The following is an 11413-nucleotide window of genomic DNA, read 5'->3' as shown; positions in this document are numbered from 1 at the left end:
TGACCAGAGAGATATACCTGCTGGAGCGCGTGCTACAGGTGGGTGCAGCTATGGTGACCAGTGAGCTGAGATAAGGGGGAACTTTACCTAGCAGGGTCTTGTAGATGACAATGCCAGCCAAGGTGCCAATTAGAGGCTCAGGATTTTCAGGTAGGTCCTTTCTCGTTGTCAGAATCTACCAAAGCATTTGAACACAGTCAGTCAGTCACTCCAGTGGGCTGGATGTGTCAAATCTACTAGTCCCAGGTGGGCAGGAAGTCAGCCAGCTGTCACCAGGCAGGGCCCCACAATAACTGTCTGTCCCCCAAACGGCTCCCTATTCCCTTTATAGTGCACTACTTTTGGACCAGGGCCCATAGGAAATACACGGACTAGGGTGCCGTTTCTAGGGACTAGGCTTCCATCTGGGAAGCTACCTGTGATCAGAGACATGCATTCTATCTGCCACATGGTGAACAGCAACTCAACAGAACCAGCCTCTGATTCACTAGAAATACCACTCTCCTTATATCACATATTGCAACACCACAACTCTTCATCCACAAAACATCTACATGACGCCCTCCCCATAGGTAACATGACGGCCTTCCCCATAGGTAACATGACGGCCTCCCCATAGGTAACATGACGGCCTCCCCATAGGTAACATGACGGCCTTCCCCATAGGTAACATGACGGCCTCCCCATAGGTAACATGACGGCCTCCCCATAGGTAACATGACGGCCTCCCCATAGGTAACATGACGGCCTCCCCATAGGTAACATGACGGCCTCCCCATAGGTAACATGACGTATTTTTAGATGTGGCCCACAAGCTGCAGCTGTGACCAGTGACGTTCTCTTGTTTCTCATAGCGGAAGTCAAATGGCTTTCTGACAGAGAGAAGGGATGTCAATGGCTTTCTGACAGAGAGAAGGGATGTCAATGGCTTTCTGACAGAGAGAAGGGATGTCAATGGCTTTCTGACAGAGAGAAGGGATGTCAATGGCTTTCTGACAGAGAGAAGGGATGTCAATGGCTTTCTGACAGAGAGAAGGGATGTCAATGGCTTTCTGACAGAGAGAAGGGATGTCAATGGCTTTCTGACAGAGAGAAGGGATGTCAATGGCTTTCTGACAGAGAGAAGGGATGTCAATGGCTTTCTGACAGAGAGAAGGGATGTCAATGGCCTTCTGACAGAGAGAAGGGATGTCAATGGCTTTCTGACAGAGAGAAGGGATGTCAATGGCTTTCTGACAGAGAGAAGGGATGTCAATGGCTTTCTGACAGAGAGAAGGGATGTCAATGGCTTTCTGAGAGAGAGAAGGGATGTCAATGGCTTTCTGAGAGAGAGAAGGGATGTCAATGGCTTTCTGAGAGAGAGAAGGGATGTCAATGGCTTTCTGAGAGAGAGAAGGGATGTCAATGGCTTTCTGAGAGAGAGAAGGGATGTCAATGGCTTTCTGACAGAGAGAAGGGATGTCAATGGCTTTCTGAGAGAGAGAAGGGATGTCAATGGCTTTCTGAGAGAGAGAAGGGATGTCAATGGCTTTCTGAGAGAGAGAAGGGATGTCAATGGCTTTCTGAGAGAGAGAAGGGATGTCAATGGCTTTCTGAGAGAGAGAAGGGGTGTCAATGGGTTTCTGAGAGAGAGAGAGAGAGAGAGAAGGGATGTCAATGGCTTTTTGAAAGAGAGAAGGGATGTCAATGGCCTTCTGACAGAGAGAAGGGATGTCAATGGCTTTCTGAGAGAGAGAAGGGATGTCAATGGCTTTCTGACAGAGAGAAGGGATGTCAATGGCCTGAGAGAGAGAAGGGATGTCAATGGCTTTCTGACAGAGAGAAGGGATGTCAATGGCTTTCTGAGAGAGAGAAGGGATGTCAATGGCTTTCTGAGAGAGAGAAGGGATGTCAATGGCTTTCTGAGAGAGAGAGGGGATGTCAATGGCTTTCTGAGAGAGAGAAGGGATGTCAATGGCTTTCTGAGAGAGAGAAGGGATGTCAATGGCTTTCTGAGAGAGAGAGAAGGGATGTCAATGGCTTTCTGAGAGAGAGAGAAGGGATGTCAATGGCTTTCTGACAGAGAGAGAAGGGGTGTCAATGGGTTTCTGAGAGAGAGAGAGAGAGAGAGAAGGGATGTCAATGGCTTTTTGAAAGAGAGAAGGGATGTCAATGGCTTTCTGGGAGCGAGAAGGGGTGTCAATAGCTTTGAGAGAGAGAGCTAGGGGTGACAAAATATATATCAGACAGTGGAAGAGATTCCCTATAGCGCAATACTTTTGATCAGAGCCTAAATACCCCCAGCAGGATAAATGTATTATGATGAGCCCTCCAACCTCTCTATTGACCCCCAGGGTAGGAGAGATGGATACTAATCCCCCCAGCAGGATAAATGTATTATGATGAGCCCTCCAACCTCTCTATTGACCCCCAGCGTAGGAGAGATGGATACTAATCCCCCCAGCAGGATAAATGTATTATGATGAGCCCTCCAACCTCTCTATTGACCCCCAGGGTAGGAGAGATGGATACTAATCCCCCCAGCAGGATAAATGTATTATGATGAGCCCTCCAACCTCTCTATTGACCCCCAGGGTAGGAGAGATGGATACTAATCCCCCCAGCAGGATAAATGTATTATGATGAGCCCTCCAACCTCTCTATTGACCCCCAGGGTAGGAGAGATGGATACTAATCCCCCCAGCAGGATAAATGTATTATGATGAGCCCTCCAACCTCTCTATTGACCCCCAGGGTAGGAGAGATGGATACTAATCCCCCCAGCAGGATAAATGTATTATGATGAGCCCTCCAACCTCTCTATTGACCCCCAGGGAAGGAGAAGTATATCGAGGTTCCTCTTAGTGAAAGTAACACCCAACATCTTACTCTCCCACCATGTCAAATAATCTCCTTATAGAAGGAGGCGCATAGATTAGAATTGTTAATTGAGTTGAATGAATCTTAGAGGAGAGATGGGGGTTCTGTATCTAAATCGAGAAGGCTCACGGCCTTCTAGGACGGCTCTTAATTCCACTGTTATGAACATTCTATTACTGCTCCTAATTCCACTGTTATAAACATTCTATTACTGCTCCTAATTCCACAGTTATAAACATTCTATTACTGCTCTTAATTCCACTGTTATAAACATTCTATTACTGCTCCTAATTCCACTGTTATAAACATTCTATTACTGCTCCTAATTCCACAGTTAAACATTCTATTACTGCTCTAATTCCACTGTTATGAACATTCTATTACTGCTCCTAATTCCACTGTTATAAACATTCTATCACTGCTCTAATTCCACAGTTATAAACATTCTATTACTGCTCCTAATTCCACAGTTAAACATTCTATTACTGCTCTAATTCCACTGTTATAAACATTCTATTACTGCTCTAATTCCACTGTTATAAACATTCTATCACTGCTCCAAATTCCAGTTATAAACATTCTATTACTGCTCTAATTCCACAGTTATAAAACATATTACTGCTCTAATTCCACAGTTATAAAACATATTACTGCTCTAATTCCACAGTTATAAACATTCTATTACTGCTCCTAATTCCACTGTTATAAACATTCTATTACTGCTCCTAATTCCACTGTTATAAACATTCTATTACTTCTCTAATTCCACAGTTAAACATATTACTGCTGTTAATTCCACTGTTATAAACAGTTTCCAAGTCATGAGTCACCACTATAAATAGGAACCAAGATCAAATGTTCAGAGAAATGTTATGATATTTAATACCAAGCTATGTCAGGGGGGTTTCAGAGGGCTACCACTGGTGACGTTCTGTAAAGCCTAGTGAATTCAGTCATATCAACTGATAGACTTGTGAAGAGCCCTACAGTGCATTACATTCCTATATATTATAAAGCAGTGGTCACCAACCTGTCGATCACCATCTTCAAGGCATTCCTAGTGGATCACCAAACATTTCAGTAGAAAAGCCAATGATAAAGGCATAAAGGCTTACGTTCCTTTTTGTTTTCTTCATGTTGTGCTGTTGGCGGTCGGTGCACTTGATGCACCAGGTAGGCAAAGTGTTCACATTATGAACCATTTCATTTGTCTGAAAAGACAAACTCCTCCAACCCGGTGGACTCTGAGATCTGTGGCTAAATCGACGGTACCTACTGCACTGGCCAATCGGATAGTTCAAATCACAGTGCCTACCTACAGCTTCCACGACCCCAGCAAAGTTTGATACTAGAGTTAATGAAAGAGGGAGCAGGGACCGTGAGAGGCGGACCCTCTGCTGCTCTCTCCCTCCCGTCGCTGAGACTAATGCCGTGTTCAAGACAACTGGGAACTTGGAAATGTCTGACTTCCGACGACAGTATGTTCAAAACAACTGGGAACTCTGGAAAATAACTAACTCTGGCATCTTTCTAGAGCTCCGACTTACCGACCTGAAGTTCACTGACGTCATTATTTGGCCTCGTTTTCCCAGAGTTCCCAGTTGTCTTGAAAGCACCATGACCATGAGATGCATGTACCATCAGTCCAATAAAATACAATTATTTTTAATTTATGCTCAGCATGTTCTACACCAACTGATATATTCCGTTATTAAAGCTTAAGTTTCGAAATATAATATGGTCTGAGAGGAACAATATTGGCAGGCATTGCATATAGCCAATATATGGTGTGATAATGTATTAGGCCTATTGCACAAACCTCATTCCTACTGAACTGGTTTTATTAGGTTAATGATAACTTTGACTGCGGTTTTGACCACTGTTCTAAAGGGTCTGAGCCATAGACGTAAAGCTATTATATTAGCTATGATCTGAGAGGGGGAGGCAGAGCACTGGCCCCAGCCTCAGCTCTCATGTTAGGTTGCTGTATACTACTCATCTCATCTACACCCTGTGGGCTGCCAAGTCAGGCGACTGTGGGCTGCCAAGTCAGGCGACTGTGGGCTGCCAAGTCAGGCGACTGTGGGCTGCCAAGTCAGGCGACTGTGGGCTGCCAAGTCAGGCTACTGTGGGCTGCCAAGTCAGGCTACTGTGGGCTGCCAAGTCAGGTTACACTGGCACACACAGTGCACTGCTTTGCTTTATCTTGGCCAGGTCGCAGTTGTAAATGAGAACTTCTTCTCAACTAGCCTACCTGGTTAAATAAAGGTTAAATCAAAAATAAAATAAAAAACACACACATCAAACTGCTGGTCAGGTGTGGGCAGCCTGCTCTTCAGATATGACAGTAGAATGACAGACGAGTGTTTGGAACAATGCTCTCCTCTAATTAGCCAATAAACCATTTTTACATCATGGACCTTTTTCTCCCGTCCCACCTCCCGTCCCACCTCCCGTCCCACCTCCCGTCTCACCTCCCGTCCCACCTCCCGTCCCACCTCCCGTCCCACCTCCCGTCCCACCTCCCGTCCCACCTCCCGTCCCACCTCCCGTCCCACCTCCCGTCAGGCCTGACCAGATGTGGTACTCACAGCTAATCCAATCATAGCGGTTTCAGACAGCACTGCTTACCTCAGCAAGCCATTGATCTCCGTAATAGCAGCCATAGTGTGCATCCCAAATGTTACCCTCTATAGTGCACTACTTTCTACCAGAGACCTGAACAAAAGTAGTGCGCTATATAGGGAATAGGGTACCATTTGGGACGCAACCCTACTGCTGGTCTTACTCTAAATCACTGCCTCTTTACTATAATGGTTAAGAGCTAGAGAAATCAATACCCTCTGAAGGGAGCGTAAAAGTAAGGAGTGAATAGACTGACACTTTAAGCCATTTTCCTGCTATTACTTCTCCAGTGCTGCATTTTTACCCACACCGAGCGAATTACCCTCCTCACCCGGCTCCCAAGACTGATTTAAGTAGTAAAACATCAACAACAAAAAGACCCAAATTTCAGACAGGTGTCCGATCTCTGCCTGCAAATCACCCATAACAACACGACAAGTCGCCCGGAGCAGTGGAACACAGCGTTCACAGTCCAGTGAGCAGCAGAGCAGATACCCCGGACCGTCTATGCCTGCGTGGAGGCGTTCTAATTACATTCTAATGTGGCATATCAGCTCTACATGTTATGTAAGAACGTTGCTGCACATTCCTGACCAGTGATGTATATTAAGGGACTATTTAATAGTCAAGTAACTGGTAATCACTGCATTTATAGAGGAGTTATTGACTGGTAGAATTGCTCCTGTTACCTACGTCACTAACACTTAGATCCATCCCTTCCCTTCAACCTGACCTTTTCTGTTTCCTGACAACAGACAAACTGTTGGGGCAATAAGGAGCGTAACAGCATGGGTTCATCATATGACTGAGTCACACAACCCAGGCTGCAGTAAGTCAAGTCCTACTGAAAGAATACCGTGGCAGTAACACACACCTACATCAGAGCATCACCAAATAGACATTCCACTTTAAACATGAGGAGAATAACTAATACACAGACAGACAGAGGGAGGGAGAGAGACATGAAGAGAGGGACATGGAGAGAGAGACATAAAAATAAAGAGGAAAATGGAGAGATAGACAAAAAGATAGAGGGAAATGGAGAGAGACATAACAGAGAGAAGAAAACGAGACAGACACAGAGAGACAGAGAGACACAGAGAGACACAGAGACAGAGAGAGACAGAGAGAGAGAATCGTAACCTACAGGAGTTCCTGGAGCTGTTCCCTGGAGAGGACATGACCGGTGTCCTGGTGATCGTGATGACCCAGGCCAGCCCAGAGCCTGAGCGGAGAGCGAGACCAGACGCTCAGCTATGCTACACCCCCACCACTACAGCTAACCCCCCATTCTGCATCGACAGAGTGGTTACACACTACCTCGCTCGGACGGATAATGCTTCTCTGCTGCCAAACACACACACCGCGATGCTGTGAGGGAGCATGTGCAGTACTGCCAGGCTGAGGAGACACTGCTGTAGTGGTGTGGGTAGAGGAGGGGAGGGCTGCCTGGGAGTGTACCACTCACTACTCACAAGAGGGGGAGGGCTGCCTGGGGGTGTACCACTCACTACTCACAAGAGGGGGAGGGCTGCCTGGGGGTGTACCACTCACTACTCACAAGAGGGGGAGGGCTGCCTGGGAGTGTACCACTCACTACTCACAAGAGGGGGAGGGCTGCCTGGGGGTGTACCACTCACTACTCACAAGAGGGGGAGGGCTGCCTGGGAGTGTACCACTCACTACTCACAAGAGGGGGAGGGCTGCCTGGGGGTGTACCACTCACTACTCACAAGAGGGGGAGGGCTGCCTGGGAGTGTACCACTCACTCCTCACAAGAGGGGGAGATCTGCCTGGGAGTGTACCACTCACTACTCACAAGAGGGGGAGGGGCTTCTAATAATAAAGACAGATAGTGGGAAACCTAGGCTATATCATAAATGCCACCCTCTTCCCTACATAGTGCACTGCTTTTGGAAGTAGTGCACTAAACAACTTGCCAATTACCTTGTTGTTGCCCCCCCCCCCCCCAGTTCATCAAATGTCTACCCTGCTAGACCTGCCCCAGTCAACTTTAAGTGCTGTTATTGTGAAGTGAAAATATCTAGGAGCAACAACGGCTCAGCCATGAAGTGGTAGGCCACAGTGCCTTCAGAAAGTATTCACACCCCTTGACATGCCACATTTTGTTGTGTTACAGCCTGAATTCAAAACTGATTAAATAGATGTTTTTCCCCCTCACCCATCTATACACAATACCCCATAATGACAAAGTTAAAACATGTTGAGAGATTTTTCCAAATTCATTGAAAATGAAATACAGAAATAGCTCATTCACACCTCTTTGCTATGACACTCCAAATTGAGCTCAGGTGCATCCAATTTCCTTTGATCATCCTTAGACCACTGCCTTAGAGGGCTATTTATAACCTCCAGGTTCAGAAATGTCCAGGTCAACTAGCCCATGTCAGCTAACGTTGTTTTAGCTAGGTTTTTTTAGCCCTTTGATTTTGTTATAATGTTCCAGTCACTCAGATAACATATGAACACATGGCAAAATGTGTAGAATTGCACGAAATTTGCTTTAAAACTGCAAAACGTTCTCTCCGACAACAAGGGGCGTGTGAACAATGCATCATGGCCAGTGGTTATGCCCATAGAAATAGACGCGTCACGTTCCCCAATGATGGCAGGGGGACCCTGTGTGAAAAGGTTTGGGAACCACTGAGCTACTGTACCATCTGCATATCATAATGCGTGAGTACACAAATTATCATGTAATTAACCTTATCCTAGGCATTTGTTATAGAAAAGATACATTTAACGTACGGTGCTCTTCCAAGTTGAGTTAAAATTGTGTTTTTGCTGAAGAGAAGCTGTTAAGAGATATTGATTGAGATTGATCTCTACAGAGACTACTGTGGAGGAGGGATTGACACACCTACTGCATTAGAAAAGCACCTAGCTAGATGAGTTTCTATAAAAAGGAACCACAATACTTCCATGTCTTTGGTTAAGATCCCTGACAACGAAATAGATTCTGTGACTGAGCTTAGAACAGTCTCTCACGCCCGTTCCCGTCTGTGGCACGGTCACGCCCGTTCCGTCTGTGGTTAAGACACGGTCACGCCCGTTCCGTCTGTGGTTAAGACACGGTCACGCCCGTTCCCGTCTGTGGTTAAGACACGGTCACGCCCGTTCCGTCTGTGGTTAAGACACGGTCACGCCCGTTCCCGTCTGTGGTTAAGACACGGCCACGCCCGTTCCCGTCTGTGGTTAAGACACGGTCACGCCCGTTCCGTCTGTGGTTAAGACACGGCCACGCCCGTTCCCGTCTGTGGTTAAGACACGGTCACGCCCGTTCCGTCTGTGGTTAAGACACGGCCACGCCCGTTCCCGTCTGTGGTTAAGACACGGTCACGCCCGTTCCGTCTGTGGTTAAGACACGGCCACGCCCGTTCCCGTCTGTGGTTAAGACACAAGTTTGATCTCCTCACAGTAGCTCAGCAGCACTCTCTTTCTACTAGAAAGGCTCTGCTCCTGCAGAACTGAACAAGACCACACTGCTTCAAGGTAGCATCCCAAAATGGCACCCTATTGACCAGGGCCCAGGCCAGAAATAGTGCACTATATAGGGTATTGGGTAAATCTCTGAAAAGATCCGCAATTTATGCCTCAACATGTATTACAAAAGACGTGTTGTTTACCTTGCATGCTGAAGGAGACAAACTACTATCTAATTCCTTTCTTTATTTCCTTATTGTAACATTATCTAATATGCTAGATCACGCCAACTAAAAATAGCAAGGTGGTGGGGTGTTCTAAGCAGTTCCCATCCTGGCTACAACAGGAAATTAATGTCATGCATATTGAGGCGAGGAGAATCAAGGAAATGTACCCCCCAAAGCTAAAATCTTGTGTCTTACTGCTATTCTGGCCCATTCAGTTTAATGTATATGTTAATACGAAATAAAAGCCACAAATATAAATAATAAAAGCCACATATGAATATTAACTATACAAAAATGATATTTATTCTACCATGTAACATTTCCAGATGAGAATATCCATGGACAATAACATTTTACAGAGAACAGCCTACCTGTTTAAAAGACCACAACAGATACACTCATTAACCCCCCCCATTATTCATATCCTGAGAATGCAACTCTGCATAGCAACATCCAAATCGCTATTCTCTTTTCTGGTACCACACACACACACACACACTACTAAAGTGGTTATTGAATGGCTCATGAATGATTCATTATAGACACCGGACAGCATGAAGCTTCTAGCGTCAAACTCTTTTCTGGACACATCACTGTCAGGCAGACCTTCAGTCAGGTTGATCCATCTCTCCTCCCTCCCTGACTCTCACTGTGCCTGCGTCCCAAATGACACTATTCCCTATTTAGTGAACGACCAGGACCTCTGGTCAAAAGCAGTGCACTATATAGAGAACAGGGTGCCCTTTGGGATGCACCTGGGAGCCCGTAATCTGCCTCCAACAAGGGAATCTCATCATGTTCGCTTCCATGACGTCACAACTAGCTATTCTGTGAAGATACTGTGTATAAAGCTGTGAAACATTTTATTCCCTGGGGGGGGTTTCACGTTAAGATGTCATTAAACTGATGAGCGAGCACATCAAATATGTTGAGATGTTGAGCAAAACCACAGTCATGATGATGTTCTCTTTCAGGTCTGTCTGCCAGAGGACGTCTGATTCACAACGCCTGTCACACACACAAAACCACAGTCATGATGATGTTCTCTTTCAGGTCTGTCTGCCAGAGGACGTCTGATTCACAACGCCTGTCACACACACACAACCACAGTCATGATGATGTTCTCTTTCAGGTCTGTCTGCCAGAGGACGTCTGATTCCCAACGCCTGTCACACACACAAAACCACAGTCATGATGATGTTCTCTTTCAGGTCTGTCTGCCAGAGGACGTCTGATTCACAACGCCTGTCACACACACAAAACCGCTACAAACTGGGAGTTCTGTCTTGAATTGACCTGCATCCCATTTAGCGAGAGTGACAGGCCCTTTTAGTGGAGATCCATCATATTATGATCCGGTAGGAAGTAAAAAGGGAGGTGAAGTAATGTTGCTCTGTAGCATGAAGACTCCTTCCAGGACCAGGATATATGTGCTGAGAGGTTCATTATGACGTAGAGGTTAATGTGACGCAGCTTGTGCCAAAGGGATTCTATCTGCTCTCTCAAAGACGCCCTCCGAGGAGAATTCATGTCTAGCTTGGAAATAATGACTGGAACAACCCAACACGCTGTTTGATGTTAACTGGGGTCTAGGAGACCAATTACACATCAGATGTGGGGAAAAAGCTGAAACCACAGATACGGCTACTGCCATGTTCATTTCCCAAGCCTCAAGACATCATGAAGACATCCTGGAGACGATGTGAAACTGAAACTATCATAAAAAGAAAACAGGCTTTTCACAAAATCCTACTATATTCCTATTTACAATATAGGCCGCAGCTATGATTTTGTAGGCTGCATGTTTACAGGACATCTTACTGACAATACCGTTCTGTTTAGAGGGGGACCTTACTGACTGTACAGAATACCGTTCTGTTTAGAGGGGGACCTTACTGACTGTACAGAATACAGTTCTGTTTAGAGGGGGACCTTACTGACTGTACAGAATAAAGTTCTGTTTAGAGGGGGACCTTACTGACTGTACAGAATACTGTTCTGTTTAGAGGGGATCTTACCTTTGAGACACTCCAGCTCTTTCCTGTGAAGGAAAAGAGGAACAACTGTTAGAAGCAGTCTTTTCACTATTGTCACTCACGCTCTGTGCCAGTTCAGAGTCTTTACAGCTTGTTCCTTGACTATCTATGAAGATAAACTGTAGGACCAGACATAACAGTAAGACATTTAAATTGTAACATGCTTTTCATTTAACAACAACTGCAAAGTGCTGCTACAGTGAGTCCATAATTACATGATGC

General features: G+C 45.8%; 1 protein-coding gene across 1 annotated transcript in view; it reads right to left on the bottom strand.

Moving 5' to 3' along the window:
* The window catches only part of LOC115187673 (dysbindin-A-like), a 30481-nt gene that overhangs the window by 8531 nt on the left and 10537 nt on the right, over nt 1-11413 (bottom strand). Inside the window, exon 7 of the mRNA XM_029746663.1 lies at nt 11174-11196. Within this exon, the coding sequence (XP_029602523.1) occupies nt 11174-11196 (23 nt within the window). The remainder of the gene's footprint in view (nt 1-11173; nt 11197-11413) is intronic.

This window comes from Salmo trutta, unplaced genomic scaffold (genome assembly GCF_901001165.1).
Source record: "Salmo trutta unplaced genomic scaffold, fSalTru1.1, whole genome shotgun sequence".
In the NCBI taxonomy this organism is placed as follows: Eukaryota; Metazoa; Chordata; class Actinopteri; order Salmoniformes; family Salmonidae; genus Salmo; species Salmo trutta.
The sequence above is the reverse complement of the archived record's forward strand: the minus strand, read 5'-3'. Positions and strand labels throughout refer to the sequence as shown.